This window comes from Pongo abelii, chromosome 3 (genome assembly GCF_028885655.2).
Source record: "Pongo abelii isolate AG06213 chromosome 3, NHGRI_mPonAbe1-v2.0_pri, whole genome shotgun sequence".
In the NCBI taxonomy this organism is placed as follows: domain Eukaryota; kingdom Metazoa; phylum Chordata; class Mammalia; order Primates; family Hominidae; genus Pongo; species Pongo abelii.
The window spans coordinates 48,511,616-48,536,988 of NC_071988.2; the positions used below are offsets into that span (position 1 = coordinate 48,511,616).

General features: G+C 41.8%; 1 protein-coding gene across 1 annotated transcript in view; it reads left to right on the forward strand.

Annotated features, from left to right (window-relative positions):
* The window catches only part of CWH43 (cell wall biogenesis 43 C-terminal homolog), an 86,298-nt gene extending 62,176 nt beyond the window's left edge, over positions 1 to 24,122 (forward strand). The window contains exons 14-15 of the mRNA XM_024246325.2: positions 3,426 to 3,581; positions 23,859 to 24,122. Coding sequence (XP_024102093.2) covers positions 3,426 to 3,581; positions 23,859 to 23,937 — 235 coding nt within the window. The 3' untranslated portion in view covers positions 23,938 to 24,122. The remainder of the gene's footprint in view (positions 1 to 3,425; positions 3,582 to 23,858) is intronic.
* Positions 24,123 to 25,373: the final 1,251 nt, after the last annotated feature.

Sequence of the window (25,373 nt, forward strand, 5' to 3'; positions counted from 1 at the left end):
GGATTCTCATCTCACTCTCAAAAAAAAAAAAAAAAAAAAACAGCAACAGCAACAACAACAACAACAACAACAACAACAACAAAAACTGAGGTCTTCATAGTGGCCTGTGAGGAAGGCTTTGCATGTTCCCTCTTATGCACTTCACTCCGGTCATGGTGGAGTTGGCCTGCAAAACAGCAAGCATATTTCCACCTCAGGACCTTTGCATTTGTGGTTCCCCTTCCCTAAACACCATTCCTCCAGTGTCTGTATGGCTTGATCCCTCCCTTCATTGAATTTTTTGCTGTAGTGTCACTTTATTGCAGAGGTATGCCCTGACCATCCACCATAATATAGCAACCTCTCCTACTCATCACTGCCTGTCCTCCTTACACTGCATTCGCCCCAGTGCTTACTTATCTATCACTACCTGACTGATTGTAAACATACATATGTGTTTAATGCATCCTTCCCTGCTAGAATGAAAGTTCCATGAAGGCAAGGACTTCATTTTATTCACGACTTATTCCCCAACACCGAGAACAGTGCCTGCATGTAGTAGGCACTCCATATATATACATATGTGCTTCATTGAATAAATGAATGACTGAAGCTGACCTAAGTCTTTTTTTCTGGAAGAGCACAATGTAATAAAATAAAATGAATTCTTTGTTGTTCATGGTTCCCCGTTTTCCACGTGAGCTGCTCACATAAGAACTCTTTGCATAATGTCCACAAAGTGCTTTGAATTTCCCCAGAAATTGAAAGCTCTAAGCCAAAACAGGATATGGAATTTTTTCAGATATATAAAATCTTTGATTTCAGACTTGAAAGTAGGCTGAAAATATGCATGTGGCATTCGGATTTTTATTTTTTTTATTAATTTATTTTTTAAAATTATTATTATACTTTAAGTTTTAGGGTACATGTGCACAATGTGCAGGTTAGTTACACATGTATACATGTGCCATGGTGGTGTGCTGCACCCATTAACTCATCATTTAGCATTAGGTATATCTCCTAATGTTATTCCTCCCCCCTCCCCCCACCTCACAACACTCCCCAGAGTGTGATGTTCCCCTTCCTGTGTCCATGTGTTCTCATTGTTCAATTCCCATCTATAAGTGAGAACATGCAGTGTTTGGTTTTTTGTCCTTGCAATAGTTTACTGAGAATTATGATTTCCAATTTCATCCATGTCCCTACAAAGGACATGAACTCATCATTTTTTATGGCTGCATAGTATTCCATGGTGCATATGTGCCACATTTTCTTAATCCAGTCTATCATTGTTGGACATTTGGGTTGGTTCCAAGTCTTTGCTATTGTGAACAGTGCTGCAATAAACATACGTGTGCATGTGTCTTTATAGCAGCATGATTTATAGTCCTTTGGGTATATACCCAGAAATGGGATGGCTGGGTCAAATGGAATTTCTAGTTCTAGATCCCTGAGGAATCGCCACACTGACTTCCACAATGGTTGAACTAGTTTACAGTCCCACCAACAGTGTAAAAGTGTTCCTATTTCTCCACATCCTCTCTAGCACCTGTTATTCCCTGACTTTTTAATGATTGCCATTCTAACTGGTGTGAGATGGTATCTCATTGTGGTTTTGATTTGCATTTCTCTGATGGTCAGTGATGATGAGCATTTTTTCATGTGTCTTTTGGCTGCATAAATGTCTTCTTTTGAGAAGTGTCTGTTCATATCCTTTGCCCACTTTTTGATGGGGTTGTTTGTTTTTTTCTTGTAAATTTGTTTGAGTTCTTTGTAGATTCTGGATATTAGCCCTTTGTCAGATGAGTAAGTTGTGAAAATTTTCTCCCATTTTGTAGGTTGCCTGTTCACTCTGATGGTAGTTTCTTTTGCTGTGCAGAAGCTCTTTAGTTTAATGAGATCCCATTTGTCAATTTTGGCTTTTGTTGCCATTGCTTTTGATGTTTTAGACATGAAGTCCTTGCCCATGCCTATGTCCTGAATGGTATTGCCTAGGTTTTCTTCTAGGGTTTTTATGGTTTTAGGTCTAACGTTTAAGTCTTTAATCCATCTTGAATTAATTTTTGTATAAGGTGTAAGGAAGGGATCCAGTTTCAGCTTTCTACATAAGTCTAGCCAGTTTTCCCAGCACCATTTATTAAATAGGGAATCCTTTCCCCATTGCTTGTTTTTCTCAGGTTTGTCAAAGATCAGATAGTTGTAGATACGCGGCGTTATTTCTGATGGCTCTGTTCTGTTCCATTGATCTATATCACTGTTTTGGTCCCAGTACCATGTTGTTTTTGTCACTCTAGCCTTGTAGTATAGTTTGAAGTCAGGTAGCGTGATGCCTTCAGCTTTGTTCTTTTGGCTTAGGATTGACTTGACGATGCGGGCTCTTTTTTGCTTTCATATGAACTTTAAAGTAGTTTTTTCCAATTCTGTGAAGAAAGTCATTGGTAGCTTAATGGGGATTGCATTGAATATATAAATTACCTTGGGCAGTATGGCCATTTTCACGATATTGATTCTTCCTACCCATGAGCATGGAATGTTCTTCCATTTGTTTGTATCCTCTTTTATTTCCTTGAGCAGTGGTTTGTAGGTCTCCTTGAAGAGGTCCTTCACATCCCTTGTAAGTTGGATTCCTAAGTATTTTATTCTCTTTGAAGCAATTGTGAATGGGAATTCATTCATGATTTGGCTCTCTGTTTGTCTGTTATTGGTGTATAAGAATGCTTGTGATTTTTGTGCATTGATTTTGTATCCTGAGACTTTGCTGAAGTTGCTTATCAGCTTAAGGAGATTTTGGGCTGAGACGATGGGGTTTTCTAGATATACAATCATGTCGTCTGCAAACGGGACAATTTGACTTCCTCTTTTCCTAATTGAATACCCTTGATTTCCTTCTCCTGCCTAATTGCCCTGGCCAGAACTTCCAACACTATGTTAAATAGGAGTGGTGAGAGAGGGCATCCCTGTCTTGTGCCAGTTTTCAAAGGGAATGCTTCCAGTTTTTGCCCATTCAGTATGATATTGGCTGTGGGTTTGTCATAGATAGCTCTTATTATTTTGAGATACATCCAGCATTTGGATTTTTAAAGGTAAGAAAGAATTTAGGCAAATACCTCTGTCATTCTGAAGAATTCCTGTTATTAACTCAAAACATGATTGTGTGGGAGGCAATTTGTATGGCTAGAATATTCATTAGTATAAAAAAAGTAAAGTAAGTTTGCTAAGAATAGTTACTTAATTAAATCTATGTACATATTATTTATTCATTTATATCATAAAAGCAATATTTTGCCAATATTTAGATTAACAATTTAAGTTAATTCTAGTTGTGATATACAGAGTAGAGTTAGAAGTGGGAAACTGGCTTAATAACAAAGGTGGTATCACTTGGATCTCATTAGAGTTCTATATAATAATAAAACCTTTACAAACCATTTCTGTTTCTGCTACAGGTTGGGTTATGCAAGAATCTCCCATGCTGAACTGAGTGATTCAGAAATTCAGATGGCAAAATTTAGGATTCCTGATGACCCCACTAATTATAGAGACAACCAGAAAGTGGTCATAGACCGCAGAGAAGTTCCTGAGAAAATTCATTTTAATCCCAGGTGAGTTCCTTTATGTTGTAGTTCCAGTTATGAGCTACTGCATCCCTCTATGGAACCTACATATTACCTCAAAATGAGCTAGAAATTATATTTTGTCCTAGAGGTTTATTCCAGGTAAGGGAGCCTGTGTCAAAGATGATAAAATCTGGTTTGGGTTGAAGTTATGGTGCTTGCTTTCTGGAATCAAGAAATATGTTGTAACCTCAGGTTAAAAAAGTTCACATCATCATCATCATCATCATCATCATCATCATCATCATGAACATCATCACCATCATCATCACTGTCACCCCCACGATAGCTAGTATTTGAATGCTCCTATGTCCCAGACCCTATTCTAGGTGCTTTTTGTGTTATCTCAATTAATCCTTATTGGTTGGTCCTCTTATTATCCCTGTTTAGTAGATGAGGAAGCTCAAGGTTAAGAACATGAAGTAACTTCACCGGGCTCACATGGCTAGTCAGTGATGGAACTAATAAGTGGGGAGAAAGCCTGTTGGCATCGTTGGATTGCTGGTATTCTCAGCTCTGGCTGCACATTGGATTCACCTGGATGGCTTTTAAAAAATACCACTGCCTGGGCCCCACCGCAGACCAATTTATCAGGACCTCCTGGGGTGGTATCTGGGCTGTGGAGTTTAAAAAATTATTTCCAGGTTATTCTAATGTGCAGTTAGGATTGAGACTATGGATCATGGATAATTCATTTACATCACATGTGAAAAATTCATTACCATGTGAAATATAATTTTTTTTTGAGATGGAGTCTTGCTCTGTCACCCAGGCTGGAGTGCAGTGGCGTGATCTCAGCTCACTGCAACCTCTGCCTGCTGGGTTAAAGCAATTCTCCTGTCTCAGCCTCCTGAGTAGCTGGGACTACAGGTGCATGCCCTGACACCTGGCTAATTTTTGTATTTTTAGTAGAGACAGGGTTTCACCATATTGGTCAGGCTGGTCTCGAAAGCCTGACCTCAGGTGATCCACCTGCCTCTGCCTCTGAAAGGGCTGGGATTACAGGTGTGAGCCACCACACCTGGCCTTGTTTTGTTTTTAAAAGAGAAATCTATTTGCAGCAAAACATGAGTTGGAGTATGTGCTCTTTTCTCCCCCATGACTGGATAATGAGAGGAAACTTCTACATAAAGCCAAACACAGAACATATCGTATACATTATTATTATTTGGCATTTCTACCACTTTTACCAGCTAATAAACATTCCTCATTTTTAGGGGAGAAAAAAGAAATTTCTCCATTCTCTTTTTCTTCTTTGTCCCTCCTTACAACAAGAAAAAATTGTACCAAAGTGTAGGTGATGAATATGAGGAGAGTTATCACCAAGTCTAGATTTGTTGCAATTCCTGTATTGATCTTGCCCTGTGTAAGTGTAATGTGACTAGGAAACCGCGGGTCTTGGGGTCATCTGTCTGGTTCAAATCCTCACCCTTGCCAGTGAACAGCTTGGTAACTGGGCCAGTTGCTTAACCTCTCTGAGCCTCAAGTGCCTCATCTAAAAATGGGAAAAATAGTAGTGGCCATTTCCTAAGGCTATGTGAGGTATGAATGGCACAAAAAGTTCTTAGAATAGTGCATAGTGAATGCTCATTGTTTAACAGTAGCTGCAATAGCAACATTAGTATTTGCAGTAGTAATGGTAGAAGTAAAATAGAAGGATTCCCTCCTTTTGCTGATTGAGATGGTTTCTTAAATGGAAGCTAAAAAATCAGAGAAGAAAAGGATTTTCTTGTGTCGTTATTCTTCATATAGCAGGAGTGCAGAGAAATCCAAATAAAATATTTTTGGCTAACCACAACTGCAGATTGATCCAAACCAACTGTGAAGGGAGCTAGATTTGCTTTCCTACTCAGTTTAATTATGAAAATAGTAAAGGCATAAGTAGAAGGCATGCCTTAATTTTAAAACTGTGATGAGAATATTTAAGATCTAATCTCTCAGCAATTTTCAAATATACAATACATTATTAACTACAGTCACAATGCTTTACAATAGATCTCCAGAAATTTTTCATCCTGTCTAATTGAAACTTTGTATCATTTCACCAACATCTTCTCCACCCTCATCTCCCCCAGCCCCTGGCAACCACCATTCTACTCTTTGCTTCCACAAGTTCATTTTTTTCAGATTCTACATATAAATGAGATCATGAAGTATTTGCCTTTATGTGCCTGGATTACTTCACTTAGCATGATGTCCTCTAGGTTCATCCATGTTGTTGCAAATGACAAGATTTCCTCTTTTCAGGCTGAACACTATTCCATACATATGTATGTTTGTGTATAGCTGCATTTTCTTTATCCATTCATCTGTCAGTGGACACTTAGGTTAATTATATTTCTTGGCTATAGTGAAAAATGCTGCAGTGAATGTGGGAGTACAGATACTTCTTCAACATTAATTTCTTTCTTTTGGATATATACCAAGAAGTGGGATTGCTGGATCATATGGTAGTTCTATTTTTAATTTTTAAAGGAACTTTGGTAATGTTTTCCATAATATGGCTATACTAATTTACATTCCCACAACAGTGAACAAGGGTTCCTTTTGCTTTACATCTCCTGCCAGCATTTGCTGTCTTTTGCCTTTTTGGTACTAGCCATTTTAACAGGTGTGAGGTGATGTCTCATTGCACTTTTAATTTGTATTTCTTTGATTAGTGATTAGCATTTCTTCACGTACTAGCTGGCCACTTGGATGTCTTCTTTTGAGAAATATTTATTCATGTCGTTTGCTCATTAAAAAAAATCAGTTTGCTTTCTTGCTATTAAGTTTTTTGAGTTCACTGTATATTTTGGATATTAGCCGTTTATCATATATAGGTGGAACATCTCAAGTAAAGAAATCCAAAATCCGAAATGCCCCAAAATTCAAAACTTTTTGAGCACTGATACAGTGCTCTAAGGAAATGCTTGGGGCATTTCAGATTTTGTACTTTTGGATTTGGGATGCTCAAACAGTAAGTATAATGCAAATATTCCAAAAAATGAATCCAAAATCTGAAATACTTCTGGTCCCAGTGATTTTGGATAAAGAATACTCAACCTATATATGGTTTGTAAATATATTCTCTCATCCCATAGGTTGTCTCTTCAGTCTGTTGGTTGTCTTCTTTGCTGTATAGAAGCTTATTAGTTCGATAGAATCCCATCTGTCTATTTTTGCTATTGTTTCCTGTGCTTTAGGGATCATATTTAAAAAATCATTGCGCAGACCAATGTTGAAGATTTTTCTTGATGTTTTCTTCTAGTAGTTTCACAGTTTCAAGCCCAAAAATCTTTAATCTATTTTGAGTTGATTTTTGTATATGGTATGAGGTAAGAGTCCAATTTCAGTCTTTTGCATGTGGATACCCAGTTCTCCCACCACTGCTTATTGAAAAGGTTGTCCTTTCCCCATTGTGTGTTTGGGGTATCTTTGTCAAAGATCAATTGACTGTAAATGTGTGGATTTATTTCTAGGCTCTCTATTCTGTTCTATTGATCTATATATCTGTTTTTATGCCAGTACCATGCTGTTTTAATTACTACAGGTTTGTAGTGTATTTTGGAATCTGGTAGTGTGATGCCTCCAGGTTTATTCTTTTTTGCTCATGATTGCTTAGGCTACTTGAGGTGTTTTGTGGTCTTATACAAATTTTAGGGTTGATTTTTCTATTCCTGTGAAAAATGTCGTTGGAATTTTGATAAGGATTACATTGAATCTGCAGATTGCTTTTGGTAGTATGAATATTTTAACAATATTGAGTATTCCAATTCATGAACACCAGATATGTTTCCATTAATTTGTGGTCTTCAATTTCTTTCATCATTATTTTGTGGTTTTCAGTGTACAGGTGTTTCACTTCCTTGGTTAAATTTATTCCTAAGTATTTTTTGATGCTATTGTAAATGGGATTGTTTTCTTGATTTCTTTTTCAGATAGTTCATTGGTAGTACATAGAAATGCTACTGATTTTTGTATGCTGCTTTTGTATCCGGCAAATTTACTGAATTTATTAATTCTAACAGTTTTTCAGTTTTTTTCAGTGGAGTTTTTAGGGATATATATATATATATATATATATATATATATATATATATATATAGTCATGTCACCTGCAAATAGGGACAATTTAACTTTTTCCTTTCCAATTTAGATGTATTTTATTTCTTTTACTTGCTTAATTGCTCTAGCTAGGACTTTCAGTACTGTGTTGAATAGAAGTGCTGAGAGTGGGCATCCTTGTCTTGATCTGATCCCAGAGAAAAAGCTTTCAACTTTTAATCACTGAGTATGATGTTAGCTGTGGGTTGTCATATATGGCCTTTGTTATGATGAGGTCTATTTCTGCTATGCCTAATTTGTTGAGAGTTTTATTATTATTATTATTATACTTTAAGTTTTAGGGTACATGTGCACAATGTGCAGGTTAGTTACATATGTATACATGTGCCATGCTGGTGCGCTGCACCCACTAACTCGTCATCTAGCATTAGGTATATCTCCCAATGCTATCCCTCCCCACTCCCCCCACCCCACAACAGTCCCCAGAGTGTGATGTTCCCCTTCCTGTGTCCATGTGTTCTCATTGGTCAGTTCCCACCTATGAGTGAGAATACGCGGTGTTTGGTTTTTTGTTCTTGTGATAGTTTACTGAGAATGATGATTTCCAAATTCATCCATGTCCCTACAAAGGACATGAGCTCATCATTTTTTATGGCTGCATAGTATTCCATGGTGTATATGTGCCATATTTTCTTAATCCAGTCTATCATTGTTGGACATTTGGGTTGGTTCCAAGTCTTTGCTATTGTGAACAGTGCTGCAATAAACATACGTGTGCATGTGTCTTTATAGCAGCATGATTTATAGTCCTTTGGGTATATACCCAGTAATAGGATGGCTGGGTCAAATGGTATTTCTAGTTCTAGATCACTGAGGAGTCACCACATTGACTTCCACAATGGTTGAACTAGTTTACAGTCCCACCAACAGTGTAAAAGTGTTCCTGTTTCTCCACATCCTCTCCAGCACCTGTTGTTTCCTGACTTTTTAATGATTGCCATTCTAACAGGTGTGAGATGGTATCTCATTGTGGTTTTGATTTGCATTTCTCTGATGGCCAGTGATGGTGAGCATTTTTTCATTGTTTTTGCCTGCATAAATGTCTTCTTTTGAGAAGTGTCTGTTCATGTCCTTGCTCATGGGTAGGAAGAATTAATATCGTGAAAATGGCCATACTGCCCAAGGTAATTTACAGATTCAATGCCATCCCCATCAAGCTACCAATGACTTCCTTCACAGAATTGGAAAAAACTACTTTAAAGTTCATATGGAACCAAAAAGAGCCCACATCGCCAAGTCAATGCTAAGCCGAAAGAACAAAGCTGGAGGCTTCATGCTACCTGACTTCAAACTATACTACAAGGCTACAGTAACCAAAACAGCATGGTACTTGGACCAAAACAGAGATATAGATCAATGGAAGAGAACAGAGCCCTCAGAAATAATGCCACATATATAAAATTATCTGATCTTTGACAAACCTGAGAAAAACAAGCAATGGGGAAAGGATTCTCTATTTTATAAATGGTGCTGGGAAAACTGGCTAGCCATATGTAGAAAGCTGAAACTGGAACCCTTCCTTACACCTTATACAAAAATTAATTCAAGATGGATTAAAGACTTAAACGTTAGACCTAAAACCATAAAAACCCTAGAAGAAAACCTAGGCAATACCATTCAAGTCATAGGCACGGGCAAGGACTTCATGTTTAAAACACCAAAAGCAATGGCAACAAAAGCTGAAATTGACAACTGGGATCTAATTAAGCTAAAAAGCCTCTGCACAGCAAAAGAAACTACCATCAGAGGAACAGGCAACCTACAAAATGGGAGAAAATTTTCACAACCTACTGATCTGACAAAGGGCTAATATCCAGAATCTACAATGAACTCAAACAAATTTACGAGAGTTTTTATCATGAAAAGATGTTGAATTTTTCAGATGCTTTTTCTTTTTTATTTTATTTTATTTTATTTTGTTTTATTTTATTTATTATTATTATTATTATTATTCTTATTATTATACTTTAGGCTCTATGGTACATGTGCGCAACGTGCAGGTAAGTTACATATGTATACATGTGCCATGCTGGTGCGCTGCACCCACCAACTCGTCATCTAGCATTAGGTATATCTCCCAGTGCTATCCCTCCCCCCTCCCCCCACCCCACAACAGTCCCCGAAGTGTGATGTTCCCCTTCCTGTGTCCATGTGTTCTCATTGTTCAATTCCCACCTATGAGTGAGAATTTGCGGTGTTTGGTTTTTTGTTCTTGCGATAGTTTACTGAGAATGATGATTTCCAATTTCATCCATGTCCCTACAAAGGACGTGAACTCATCATTTTTTATGGCTGCATAGTATTCCATGGTGTATATGTGCCACATTTTCTTAATCCAGTCTATCATTGTTGGACATTTGGGTTGGTTCCAAGTCTTTGCTATTGTGAATAATGCCACAATAAACATACGTGTGCATGTGTCTTTATAGCAGCATGATTTATAGTCCTTTGGGTATATACCCAGTAATGGGATTGCTGGGTCAAATGGAATTTCTAGTTCTAGATCCCTGAGGAATCGCCACACTGACTTCCACAAGGGTTGAACTAGTTTACAGTCCCACCAACAGCATAAAAGTGTTCCTATTTCTCCACATCCTCTCCAGCACCTGTTGTTTCCTGACTTTTTAATGATTGCCATTCGAACTGGTGTGAGATGGTATCTCATTGTGGTTTTGATTTGCATTTCTCTGATGGCCAGTGATGGTGAGCATTTTTTCATGTGTTTTTTGGCTGCATAAATGTCTTCTTTTGAGAAGTGTCTGTTCATGTCCTTCGCCCACTTTTTGATGGGGTTGTTTGTTTTTTTCTTGTAAATTTGTTGGAGTTCATTGTAGATTCTGGATATTAGCCCTTTGTCAGATGTGTAGGTTGCGAAAATTTTCTCCCATTTTGTAGGTTGCCTGTTCACTCTGATGGTAGTTTCCTTTACTGTGCAGAAACTCTTTAGTTTAATTAGATCCCATTTGTCAATTTTGGCTTTTGTTGCCATTGCTTTTGGTGTTTTAGACATGAAGTCCTTGCCCATGCCTATGTCCTGAATGGTATTGCCTAGGTTTTCTTCTAGGGTTTTTATGGTTTTAGGTCTAACATTTAAGTCTTTAATCCATCTTGAATTGATTTTTGTATAAGGTGTAAGGAAGGGATCCAGTTTCAGCTTTCTACATATGGCTAGCCAGTTTTCCCAGCAGCATTTATTAAATAGGGAGTCCTTTCCCCATTTCTTGTTTTTGTCAGGTTTGTCAAAGATCAGATGGTTGTAGATATGTGGCATTATTTCTGATGGCTCTGTTCTGTTCCATTGATCTATATCTCTGTTTTGGTACCAGTACCATGCTGTTTTGGTTACTATAGCCTTGTAGTATAGTTTGAAGTCAGGTAGTGTGATTCCTCCAGCTTTGTTCTTTTGGCTTAGGATTGACTTGGTGATGCGGGCTCTTTTTGGTTCCATATGAACTTTAAAGTAGTTTTTTTCCAATTCGGTGAAGAAAGTCATTGGTAACTTGATGGGGGTGGCATTGAATCTGTAAATTACCTTGGGAAGGATGGCCATTTTCATGATATTGATTCTTCCTACCCATGAGCATGGAATGTTCTTCCATTTGTTTGTGTCGTCTTTTATTTCCTTGAGCAGTGGTTTGTAGTTCTCCTTGAAGAGGTCCTTCACATCCGTTGTAAGTTGGATTCCTAGGTATTTTATTCTCTTTGAAGCAATTGTGAATGGGAGTTCACTCATGATTTGGCTCTCTGTTTGTCTGTTATTGATGTATAAGAATGCTTGTGATTTTTGTACATTGATTTTGTATCCTGAGACTTTGCTGAAGTTGCTTATCAGCTTAAGGAGATTTTGGGCTGAGACAATGGGGTTTTCTAGATATACTATCATGTCATCTGCAAACAGGGACAATTTGACTTCCTCTTTTCCTAATTGAATACCCTTGATTTCCTTCTCTTGCCTAATTGCCCTGGCCAGAACTTCCAACAGTATGTTGAATAGGAGTGGTGAGAGAGGGCATCCCTGTCTTGTGCCAGTTTTCAAAGGGAATGCTTCCAGTTTTTGCCCATTCAGTATGATATTGGCTGTGGGTTTGTCATAAATAGCTCTTATTATTTTGAGATACGTCCCATCAATACCTAATTTATTGAGAGTTTTTAGCATGAAGGGTTGTTGAATTTTGTCAAAGGCCTTTTCTGCATCTATTGAGATAATCATGTGGTTTTTGTCTTTGGTTCTGTTTATATGCTGGATTACATTTATTGATTTGCGTATATTGAACCAGCCTTGCATCCCAGGGATGAAGCCCACTTGATCATGGTGGATAAGCTTTTTGATGTGCTGCTGGATTCTGTTTGCCAGTATTTCATTGAGGATTTTTGCATCAATGTTCATCAAGGATATTGGTCTAAAATTCTCTTTTTTTGTTGTGTCTCTGCTAGGCTTTGGTATCAGGATGATGCTGGCCTCATAAAATGAGTTAGGGAGGATTCCCTCTTTTTCTATTGATTGGAATAGTTTCAGAAGGAATGGTACCAGCTCCTCCTTGTACCTCTGGTAGAATTCGGCTGTGAACCCATCTGGTCCTGGACTTTTTTTGGTTGGTAAGCTATTGATTATTGCCACAATTTCAGCTCCTGTTATTGGTCTATTCAGAGATTCAACTTCTTCCTGGTTTAGTCTTGGGAGGGTGTATGTGTCGAGGAATTTATCCATTTCTTCTAGATTTTCTAGTTTATTTGTGTAGAGGTGTTTGTAATATTCTCTGATGGTAGTTTGTATTTCTGTGGGATCGGTGGTGATATCCCCTTTATCATTTTTTATTGCATCTATTTGATTCTTCTCTCTTTTTTTCTTTATTAATCTTGCTAGCGGTCTATCAATTTTGTTGATCCTTTCAAAAAACCAGCTCCTGGATTCATTTATTTGTTGAAGGGTTTTTTGTGCCTCTATTTCCTTCAGTTCTGCTCTGATTTTAGTTATTTCTTGCCTTCTGCTAGCTTTTGAATGTGTTTGCTCTTGCTTTTCTAGTTCTTTTAATTGTGATGTTAGGGTGTCAATTTTGGATCTTTCCTGCTTTCTCTTGTTGGCATTTAGTGTTATAAATTTCCCTCTACACACTGCTTTGAATGCGTCCCAGAGATTCTGGTATGTTGTGTCTTGGTTCTCGTTGGTTTCAAAGAACATCTTTATTTCTGCCTTCATTTCGTTATGTACCCAGTAGTCATTCAGGAGCAGGTTGTTCAGTTTCCATGTAGTTGAGTGGTTTTGAGTGAGATTCTTAATCCTGAGTTCTAGCTTGATTGCACTGTGATCTGAGAGATAGTTTGTTATAATTTCTGTTCTTTTACATTTATTGAGGACAGCTTTACTTCCAAGTATATGGTCAATTTTGGAATAGGTGTGGTGTGGTGCTGAAAAAAATGTATATTCTGTTGATTTGGGGTGGAGAGTTCTGTAGATTTCTATTAGGTCTGCTTGGTGCAGAGCTGAGTTCAATTCCTGGGTATGCTTGTTGACTTTCTGTCTTGTTGATCTGTCTAATGTTGACAGTGGGGTGTTAAAGTCTCCCATTATTAATGTGTGGGAGTCTAAGTCTCTTTGTAGGTCACTCAGGACTTGCTTTATGAATCTGGGTGCTCCTGTATTGGGTGCATATATATTTAGGATAGTTAGCTCTTCTTGTTGAATTAATCCCTTTACCATTATGTAATGGCCTTCTTTGTCTCTTTTGATCTTTGTTGGTTTAAAGTCTGTTTTATCAGAGACTAGGATTGCAACCCCTGCCTTTTTTTGTTTTCCATTTGCTTGGTAGATCTTCCTCCATCCTTTTATTTTGAGCCTATGTGTGTCTCTGCACATGAGATGGGTTTCCTGAATACAGCACACTGATGGGTCTTGAGTCTTTATCCAATTTGCCAGTCTGTGTCTTTTAATTGGAGCATTTAGTCCATTTACATTTAAAGTTAATATTGTTATGTGTGAATCTGATCCTGTCATTATGATGTTAGCTGGTTATTTTGCTCGTTAGTTGATGCAGTCTCTTCCTAGTCTCAATGGTCTTTACATTTCGGTGTGATTTTGCAGCGGCTGGTACCGGTTGTGCCTTTCCATGTTTAGCGCTTCCTTCAGGAGCTCTTTTAGGGCAGGCCTGGTGGTGACAAAATCTCTCAGATGCTTTTTCTGCATCTATTGAGATGATCATACGATTTTTGTCTTTTACCCTGTTAATACATTGTATCATATTTATTGATTTGCATATATTTAACTATCCTTGCATCCCAAGGATAAATCCCCCTTGATCAGGGTGTATGATCCTTTTAAGGTACTGTTGAATTCTGTTTGCTGGTATTTTGTTAAGGATTTTCTACATGTGTGTTCATTAGGGATATTGGCTTATCATTTTCTTTTCTTGTAGCATCCATGTTTGGCTTTTGTATCAGGCTAATAATGAATTTGCAGGTGTTCCCTCCTCTTCAATTATGAAAGAGTTTGAGAAGGATGGGCATTAATTTTTCTTTCATTTTTTTTTGAGATAGAGTGTCACTCTTGTCACCCATGCTGGAATGCAACGGCACGATCTCAGCTTACTGCAACTTCCACCTCCCAGGTGAAGCAATTCTCCTGCCTCAGCCTCCTGAGTAGCTGGGATTATAGGCTCCTGCCACCACACCCAGCTAATGTTTGTACTTTTGGTAGAGATAGGGTTTCGCCATGTTGGCCAGGCTGGTCTTGAACTCCTGACCTCAGGTGATCCGCCTGCCTTGGCCTCCCAAGGTGCTGGGATTACAGGCATGAGCCACTGTGGTCAACCTAATTTTTCTTTAGATGTTTTGTAGAATTCACCAGTGAGGCAATTGGGTCTGGGCTTTTTGCTTCTGAGGAGGTTTTTGATTACTGATTCCATTTCCTTATGCATTATTGAACTGTTCAGATTTTGAATTTCTTCATGAGTCAGTCTTGGTAGATTGTTTGTTACTATGAACTGGTCCATTTCTTTCTTTTAGGCTATCCAGTTTTTTGGCATATTATTGCTCATGGTAGTCACTTATGATTATTTGTGTTTCTGTGGTATCAGTTGTAACATCTCCACACTGATTTATAATTTTATTAATTTGATTTTCTCTCTTTTTTCTTAGTAAGTCTAGCTAACAGTTTATCCGTTTTATCTTTTCAAAAAACCAACTCTTAGTTTCATAGATTTTTTTTTTAATTTTTCTATCCTCGCTCTCCCTCTCCCTCTCCCTCTCCCTCTCCCTCTCCCTCTCCCTCTCCCTCTCCCTCTCCCTCTCCCTCTCCCTCTCCCTCTCCCTCTCCCCTTTCTTCAGTCTCCCTCTCCCCTTTCTTCGGTCTCCCTCTCCTTTTTTCGGTCTCCCGCTGTTATCGAAGCTGGACTGTACTGCCATGATCTCGGCTCGCTGCAACCTCCCTGCCTCGGGCTCCTGTGACTCTCCTGCCTCGGCCTGCCGAGTGCCTGGGATTGCAGCCGCGTGCCGCCACGCCTGAATGGTTTTTGTATTTTTGGTGGAGACGGGGTTTCGCCGTGTTGACCGGGCTGGTCTCCAGCTCCTGGCCTGGAGTGATCTGCCCGCCTCAGCCTCCCGAGGTGCTGGGATTGCAGACAGAGTCTAACTCAATGCTCAATGCTCAATGCTCAATGGTGCTCAGGCTGGAGTGCAGTGGTGTGATCTCGGCTCGCTGCAACCTCCACCTACCAGCCTCCTGCCTTGGCCTCTTAAAGTGCTAAGATTACAGCCTCTGCCCCGCCGCCACCCCATCTAGGAAGTGAGGAGCATCTCTGCCTGGCCGCCCATCGTCTGGGATGTGAGGAGCCCCTCTGCCCGGCCGCCCTATCTGGGAAGTGAGGAGCGCCTCTGCCCGGCCGCCCATCGTCTGGGATGTGAGGAGCGCCTCTGCCCGGCTGCCACCCCGTCTGGGAGGTGAGGAGCGCCTCTGCCCGGCTGCCACCCCGTCTGGGAGGAAGTGAGGAGTGCCTCTGCCCGGCTGCCCCGTCTGGGAGATGAGGAGCACCTCTGCCCGGCCGCCCCGTCTGGGAGGTGAGGAGCGCATCTGCCTGGCCGCCACCCCGTCTGGGAGGAAGTGAGGAGCGCCTCTGCCCGGTTGCCCCATCTGGGAAGTGAGGAGCGCCTCTGCCTGGCCGCCACCCCGTCTGGGAAGTGAGGAGCGCCTCTGCCCGGCTGCCACCCCATATGGGAAGTGAGGAGCGCCTCTGCCCGGTCGCCCCGTCTGGGAGGTGAGGAGCACCTCTGCCTGGCCGCCACCCCGTCTGGGAGGAAGTGAGGAGCGCCTCTGCCCAGCTGCCCCATCTGGGAAGTGAGGAGCGCCTCTGCCCGGCTGCCACCCCCTATGGGAAGTGAGGAGCGCCTCTGCCCGGCAGCCCTGTCTGGGAAGTGAGGAGCGCCTCTGCCCAGCTGCCCCATCTGGGAAGTGAGGAGCGCCTCTGCCCGGCTGCCACCCCCTATGGGAAGTGAGGAGCGCCTCTGCCCGGCCGCCCACTCTGGGAAGTGAGGAGCGCCTCTGCCCGGCCACCCCGTCTGGGAAGTGAGGAGCGCCTCTGCCCAGCTGCCCCATCTGGGAAGTGAGGAGCGCCTCTGCCCGGCCGCCCACTCTGGGAAGTGAGGAGCGCCTCTGCCCGGCCGCCCACTCTGGGAAGTGAGGAGCGCCTCTGCCCGGCCGCCCACTCTGGGAGGTGAGGAGTGCCTCTGCCCGGCCGCCCCGTCTGGGAGGTGAGGAGTGCCTCTGCCCGGCCGCCCACTCTGGGAAGTGAGGAGCGCCTCTGCCCGGCCGCCCTGTCTGGGAGGTGAGGAGTGCCTCTGCCCGGCCGCCCCGTCTGGGAGGTGAGGAGCGCCTCTGCCCGGCCGCCCCGTCTGGGAGGTGAGGAGCGCCTCTGCCTGGCGGCCACCCCGTCTGGGAGGAAGTGAGGAGCACCTCTGCCCAGCTGCCCCATCTGGGAAGTGAGGAGCGCCTCTGCCCGGCTGCCACCCCCATGGGAAGTGAGGAGCGCCTCTGCCCGGCCGCCCACTCTGGGAAGTGAGGAGCGCCTCTGCCCGGCCGCCCACTCTGGGAGGTGAGGAGTGCCTCTGCCTGGCCACTCCGTCTGGGAAGTGAGGAGCGCCTCTGCCCGGCCGCCCCATCTGGGAGGTGAGGAGCGCCTCTGCCTGGCCGCCACCCCGTCTGGGAGGAAGTGAGGAGCGCCTCTGCCCGGCTGCCCCATCTGGGAAGTGAGGAGCGCCTCTGCCTGGCCGCCACCCCGTCTGGGAGGAAGTGAGGAGCACCTCTGCCTGGCCGCCCCGTCTGGGAAGTGAGGAGCGCCTCTGCCTGGCCGCCACCCCGTCTGGGAGGAAGTGAGGAGCGCCTCTGCCCGGCTGCCCCATCTGGGAAGTGAGGAGCGCCTCTGCCCGGCTGCCACCCCGTATGGGAAGTGAGGAGCGCCTCTGCCCGGCCGCCCCGTCTGGGAGGTGAGGAGTGCCTCTGCCTGGCCACCCCATCTGGGAAGTGAGGAGCGCCTCTGCCCGGCCACCCCATCTGGGAAGTGAGGAGCGCCTCTGCCCGGCCGCCACCCCGTATGAGAAGTGAGGAGCGCCTCTGCCCAGCCGCCCCGTCTGGGAGGTGAGGAGTGCCTCTGCCCGGCTGCCACCCCGTCTGGGAGGAAGTGAGGAGCACCTATGCCCGGCTGCCCCATCTGGGAGATGAGGAGCACCTCTGCTCGGCCGCCCCGTCTGGGAGGTGAGGAGTGCCTCTGCCTGGCCGCCACCCCGTCTGGGAGGAAGTGAGGAGCGCCTCTGCCCGGCTGCCCCATCTGGGAAGTGAGGAGCCCCTCTGCCCGGCCGCCACCCCATATGGGAAGTGAGGAGCACCTCTGCCTGGCCACCACCCCGTCTGGGAAGTGAGGAGCGCCTCTGCCCGGCCTCCCTGTCTGGGAGGTGAGGAGCGCCTCTGCCTGGCCGCCACCCCGTCTGGGAGGAAGTGAGGAGCGCCTCTGCCCGGCCGCCCCGTCTGGGAGGTGAGGAGCGCCTCTGCCCGGCTGCCACCCGGTCTGGGAGGAAGTGAGGAGCGCCTCTGCCCGGGCGGCCCCGTCTGGGAAGTTAGGAGCGTCTCTGCCTGGGCGGCCCCGTCTGGGAAGTGAGGAGCGTCTCTGCCCGGGCGGCCCTGTCTGGGAAGCGAGGAGCGCCTCTGCCCGGGCGGCTCCGTCGGGGAAGTGAGGAGCGCCTCTGCCGGCCGCCCCGTCTGGGAGGAGAGGAGCGCCTCTGCCCGGCTGCCCTGTCTGGGAGGTGTACCCAACAGCTCCGAAGAGACAGCGACCATCGGGAGCGGGCCATGAGGACGATGGCGGTTTTCTTGAAGAGAAGAGGAGGAAGTGTGGGGAAAGGAAGGAGAGATCAGATTGTTGCTGTGTCTGTGTAGAAAGAGGTGGGCATAGGAGACTCCATTTCGTTCTGACTAGGAGAAATTCTTCTGCCTTGGGATGCTGTTGATCTATGGCCTTTCCCCCAGCCCCGTGCTCTCTGAAACATATGCTGTGTCAACTCAGGGTTAAATGGATTAAGGGCGGTGCAAGATGTGCTTTGTTAAACAGATGCTTGAAGGCAGCATGCTCTTTAAGAGTCATCACCACTCCCTAATCTCAAGTACTCAGGGGCACAAACACTGCAGAAGGCCGCAGGGACCTCTGCCTAGGAAAACCAGAGACCTTTGTTCATGTGTTTATCTCCTGACCTTCTCTCCACTATTATCCTATGACCCTGCCATATCCCCCTCTCCCAGAAACACCCAAGAATCATCAATAAATTCTTCATAAATTAAAAAAAAAAAAAAAAGATTAAAGACAAACAAAAAATAATTTTAGAAGGCATTATGGGAAAGTGTATTTTAATTCTTGTGCAAGATACAAATAATGTAAACCATAAAGGAAAATGTAAATAAATTAAATCATACCAAAAAAAATTAAAAAAATAAATAAAAAAAAAAAAATTTTTCTATCCTCTATTTCATTATTTTTGCTCTAATATTTATTATTTCCTTCCTTTTGTTGACGTCAGGCTTTGTTCTTTTTCTACTCCCACAGGTATAAAGTTAGGTTGTTTGATGTCTTTATTTTTTCTTAATGTAGGTGTTTATTGCTACAAAATTCCCTTTTAAAACCGTGTTTGCTACATCCCGTAAGTTTTGGTACATTGTGTTTCCATTTTTATTTGTCTCAACATAATTTAAATCTTTCCTTTTGATTTCTTCTTTGATCCGTTGTCTGTTTAGGAAAGTGTTGTTTAATTTCTACATATTTGTGAATTTTCCAATTTTCCTCTTATTAATTTATAATTTAACTATTTTTGTTGGAAAGGCTACTCAAAATGATTTCAGTATTCTTAAATTTGTTAAGGCTTGTTTTGTTGCCTAACATAAGATTTGTCCTGGAGAATGTTCCATGAACGTGTGAACCCCCAAAATCTGAGACAGTTCTCAGTCAGTTTAGGAAGTTTATTTTGCCAAAGTTAAGGATGCACACCTGTGACACAGCCTCAGGAGGTCCTGATGACCTGTGCCCAAGGTGGTCAGAGTACAGCTTGGTTTTACATATTTTAGGGAGACATGAGACATCAATCAACATATGTAAGATGAACACTGGTTCAGTCCGGGAAGGCAGGACAACTGGAAGCAAAGGCAGGACATCTCGAAGCAGGGAGCAGGCTTTCAGTTCATATGTAAGAGAGAAATGGTTGCATTCTTTTGAGTTTCTGATTAGCCTCTCTGAAAGAGGCAGTAAGATATGCATTTATCTCAGTGAGCAGAGGGATGACTTCAAATAGAATGGGAGGCAGGTTTGCCCTAAGCCGTTCCCAGCTTGACTTTTCCCTCTAGCTTAGTGATTTTGGGGCTCCAAGATTTATTTTCCCTTCATTTGCGCTTGAAAAGAATGTATACTCTGCTGCTGTTGGGTGAAATGCTCTCTATGTATGTTAGGTCGATTTGGTCTATAGCGTTGTTCAAGTCTACTGTTTCCTTGTTGATTTTCTATTTGAATGATTTATCCATTGTTGGAAGTGGGTTATTGAAGTCCCCTACTACTATTGTATTGCTGTCTAGTTCTCCCTTCAGTTCTGTTAATATTTTCTTCATCTATTTAGGTTCTCTGATGGTGGGTGCACATATATTTATAATTATTATATTATATTGATGAATTGAGCCCTTTAGTATAATGACCTTCTTTGTCTCTTCTGACAGTTTTTGACTTAAAGTCTACTTTGTCTAAGTAGAGCCATCCCTCATCTCTTTTGGTTATCATTTGCATGGAATATCTTTCCAAACCTTCTCTTTCAGTCTGTGTATATCCTTAAAGCTAAAGTGAGTTTTTTTATAGGCAGCAATTTCTTATAACTTATTTTTTTCACTCTGTCTTTTGATTAGAGAATTTAATCCATTTACATTTAAAGTAATTACTGATAGTTAAGGACTTAGTATTGACATTTAAAGAATTGTTTTCTGACTGTTTTACAGTTCCTTCATTCTATTCTTCCTCTTTTCCCTTATGATTTGATGAGCTTTTTGGTAATAGTATGCTTTGATTGCTTTCTCTTTATCATCTGTGTATGTACTATAGGTTTTTTATTTGTAGATACTATGAGTCTTACATAAAACATAACTATTTATTTTAAGCTGAAAACAACTTTGCTGCATATAAAAACTGAGATTTAGCTTTTCCTCCCACTACATTTTATGTTATTGATGTCACAATTCACGTATTTTATATATCATATATCCATTAACAAATTTTTGTAGTTATAGTTATTTTAATACTTCTGTCTTTTAACTTTTACACTAGAGTTAAAAATGATGCTGCATCAGCATTAAAGTATTAATATTTTCTGAATTTGACTCTATTATTATCTTTACAATAAGTTTTATACTTTCATACGTGTTCACATTGTTAATGTCCTTTCATTTCAACTTGAAAAACTCCCATTAGCATTTCTCATAAAGTGCATCTAATGATGATGAACTCCTGCAGCTTTTGCCTCTTTGGGAAAGTCCTTACCTCTCCTTGTCCCTGAAGGACAGCCTTGCTACATAGTATTCTTGGTAGGCAGTTGTTTTCTTTTAGCACTTTGAATACATCATCTCAATTTCTTTTGGCCTGCAAGGTTTCTACTGAGAAACACACTGATAGTCTTATAGGGGTTCCCTTGAATGTTTTTTCTCTTTGCTTTTCTCTTGTGGCTTGTAAAATTTTCTTTTTGTCTTTGATTTTTAAAAATTTGATTATAATGTGTCTTGGTAGCAATCTCTTTATATTTAATATATTTGGAAGTTATTTGGGCTTCATGGATCTGCATGTTAATCTTCCTCTCCAAATTTGGAAAGTTCAGCTGCTTTTCTTTAAATAAGCTTTCTCTCCCTTTTTCCTTCTTTCTCTGCTTCTTCTGGAACACCAATAAGGTGTATATTGGTTTACTTAATGATGACCTATAATTTCCGTAGGCTATCTTCACTTTTTCATTCTTTTTTCTATTACTCTGGTTGAGTAATTTTGAATGACCAGACTTTGAGCTCTCTGATTCTTCTGCTTGATTGAGTCTGCTGTTCAATCTCTTTATTGAATTTTTCAGTTTAGTTATGATGTTCCTTAGCTCTAGAATTTCTGTTTGGTTCTTTTTTATGATTTCTATCTCTTTATTGAACTTTTCATTCTGTTTATGTACTCTTTTTCTTATTTTGTTTAGTTGTCTATCTGTGTTCTCTTGTAGCTCACTTAGCTTCAAGGTGATTATTTTGAATTTTTCATTAGGCTGTTTTTCATCAGCAACAGTTACTTGTGCTTTATTTGTTCCTTTGGTGGTATCATCTTTCCTTGATTATTTGTGATCTTTATGGACATGCCCTGGTATCCGTACATTTGAAAAAGTGGGCATCTCTTCTAGTCTTTACAGATTGGCTTTGGCAGGGAAAGCCTTTACCAGTTGGCAGGTCCAAAGATTCTCAGTGGGCTATCCAGCTGGGCTCATGGGAGGACTTATGCTAGAGTTCTTGGGCCAACTTGCTTGGTGCCTGGATCAGCAGGTGGATAGGCTTTGTGCCTGGGTCTATGGGGGCCAGCCTGGTGCTGGGGTCCATTGGGATGGGCCTAGAGCCTGTGTCAATAGGGACTGGACTTGAAGTCTGGGCCCATGAGAGCCAACCTGATTCCTGGGGTAGATGTGTGGGGTTAGGCCTTCAGCCTGAGTCTGCAAGAGCCACCCTGGTGCTGGAATGAACCTGGTGCCTGGATCCATTGGGATAGACCTGGAACCTGGGCCCATGGAGCCTGGGCCTCCTATGTTAAACCCAGTGCTGGGGTCTCCTATGGTGGGCCTGTACTCTGGAATTTCTGGAGCAGGCCTAGATTCTGTTACCTGGGGCTGCAGGGACTGGTCTGGAGCTGGGGTGGGTTAGAGCCTGGGTTCACAGGGCCAGTCTGGAGCCTGGAACTGTCAATGCTGTCCTGGTGCTTGGGGTTATGAGGGGTGGCCTGGAGCTGGTTGCATAGGGGCCAGCCTAGCACTGGGTTGGGCTTGGAGCCTGGGTCTGTGGGTATTGCTCTGGAGGGCAGGTCCATGGGCACTGGAGTCAGGGACCACAGGGCTGGCCTGAAGCTGGGGTAAGCCTAAAGGCTGGGTCCATGTGTTCTGGCCTGGAATCTGGGGCTTTAGAGGGGTGGCCTGACACTGATGCCAGTCTGGAGCCTTGGGTGGGGCTGGAGCCTGAATTTGCTAGGGCCGGCTTAGGGCCTGGGGTTGTTGGGGCTGGCCTGGTGTTTAGGTGGGCCTGGAAGCTTGGTCTGTGGGTGCCAGCCTGATGCCAATGTTCATTGGCCTGGAGCTGGTGCTGGGGTCTGTGGCAAAGTTGGGTGCTTACTTCACTCATTTTACCCTATGCGGAGAGTATCTATCTCTCTACTTACTGTGCTACCTAGTCTTGGGGGAGGAGTGATAGAGGTAATGCGAAGTTGTCCTTCTTACCCTTCTCAATGAGCCTTTTCTTATTTCTCTAATACATTCAAGTGCTATAATCTCTCATCTGAAATCTTTAGCTCTTGTGAAGATATTTTTGTGCATGGATAGTTGTTCAAATGGATGTTTCTACAGGGACAAGCACTGGAAAGTCATATTTTGCCATCTTGCTGACATCACTCTTGTATATATCTATACATCAAACAATTATCCTACTTTTGTAAATGTATGACACATATATGTATGTATGTATATCTGTGTGTATATGTGTTTTTGTTTTATTTGCTAATCTGATTCTTTCATCCAAATAGTATATTATGAACTTCATTCCATAATAAAGTATTCTTCTTAAAATATGTTTTAATCATTGCATAATATTTCATTGTATGGATGCACCAAAATTTAGCTAATCGATTTTGTTATTTTTGCATATTTATTATTTTATTATTATAAAAAGTCTTCTAAGGAATTCTTATCTATTTGAGCACAACCTTGATTACTTCCTTAGGATCTAGCTCTAGATGTGAAATAGCAGAATCAAAGGTTATGTTAAATTTGATATTCCTGGTTATTATTCTTTTAAGATGACAAAGGAAGCAGATCTCCTGTCTCTTACATTATAGAGGTTAGATATTATGGTTGCTTATGAAGAAAAGGAAGGAAGTGGCCTCTTATGTGCAAGTCTTAGCTTTCTTCCTAGTGTTTTTTGTATTCTATCATATCAACCAGAGCTGTATAATTAATTAGTTATTCATGTGCAAAGTAAAGAGTTAATCTACAACACATTAACACATGTAGAAAATTTAGAAGTTCTGCCAAAATAGATTTTTATATGCATAAATGTAACATGAATAACATCTCAGATTTTGTGACCCCTTTGCCTGTAAGAGAATGTTATTCAAACTCAAGACAAGAGAGAAAATCTGGACTTATTTTTCAGCAATGTTAGCCAATAATTCTTAAACAGTTGCGCCTTTGGAATTATCCACAACCATGGAAAGAGGACTTTGGGGGTTAAAATTTTAGTTTGCCTTTCCCATATGCATGAATCTTTTTTATTTATTCATTTGCTATTTTATTTTATGGTTGAAATTTTACATAAGAATATACCTTTCTGAATGGTTTTCACATGCCAATGACTTTTTTTATTTTTTATTTTTTTAGATTTGGATCCTACAAAGAAGGACACAATTATGAAAACAACCATCATTTTCATATGAATACTCCCAAATACTTTTTATGAAACATTTAAAACAAGAAGTTATTGGCTGGGCAAATCTAAGTAAAAAAGTGTGTAAGATAAAAACAAGAGATTAATGAAAGTGGGAAAATACACATGAAGAACCTCAACTTAAAAAAACATGGTATCTATGCAGTGGGAAATTACCTCCATTTATAAACTATGTTGCTTAATAAAAACATTTCTCTAAATTGTTTTCCCTATATTTTGATAAAAAATAGAATTTGGGGTAATATAAGCAAGTTTCACTATGGAGTTAAAATAATTAAAAATGTCTTATCTTTTTAAGGCTTAGAATTAGGAAATTTTTTTTGTTTGTTTGTTTTCTTTTTTGAGACAAAGTCTCTCTCAGTTGCCAAGGCAAAGTGCAGTGGTGTAATCACTGCTCACTGCCACCTTGATCTTTAAGGCTTAAAAATAGGATTTTTTTTCTTTTTTGAGGCAGGATCTCTCTCAGTTGCCCAGGCTAAAGTGCAGTGGTGCGATCACTGCTCACTGCAGCCTTGATCTCTTGGGCTCAGGTGATCCTCCCACCTCAGCCTTTGGAGTATCTGTGACTATAGGTGCTTGCTACCATGCCTGGCTAATTGTTTAATTTTTTTGTAGGGAAGAGGTATCACTATGTTTCCCAAACTGGTCTCAAACTTCTGGGCTCAAGCAATCCTCCCACCAGCCTCCCAAACTGCTGGGATTACAAGCGTGAGTCACTGCACCCAGATGGACATTGATTTGTGGATGAGCTAGAAGGACTACTTGTGAAAATCAAGCACTTTAAACCCTTCTTGGGACAAAGCTGGGGAAAATGTTCAACAAATTAAGTCTAATTACTAGAATAATAATGTGCATGTGACTATTACTGACTTAACATAAGCAGCAGCAGCAGCGGCCCATCACCATCCTTCCCTGAACTGTGAGGGGTCATCTGTCTTTTTCCCCATGCTTACATCACTTCATGGCTGTACATGACACACTGTGTTGATGCCTCCAATCAGTCAGGCCACCAGGCTCTCAGCAAGCATACCTTAACACACAGAGGGGTCCCATGAAGTGATTTTCCTTCTGTAGCATCAAGTAGGCAGCAAAGGGGCGAATTCAACACAACAGCACCATCTCCACAGAAGATGATTTGAATGTAGGTCATGGAGGCACATGAGGTCTTAGAACTGGAAAGGACACTGAATGCTGCTTTATCTTTTGGGGGGCAGGGATAAAAGTTGTCAGAAAGAAAGTTTCCAAAAGTATTATGTCACAATCTAAGGAGATTCCTTAGATCTGTTTAACAAAATTGTATCATACTAGTCTGTTCTCATGCTGCTATAAAGAACTGCCCAAGACTGGATCATTTATAAAGGAAAGAGGTTTAATTGACTCACAGTTCCACAGGGCTGGGGAGGCCTCAGGGCACTTACAATCCTGGTGGAAGGGGAAGCAAACACATC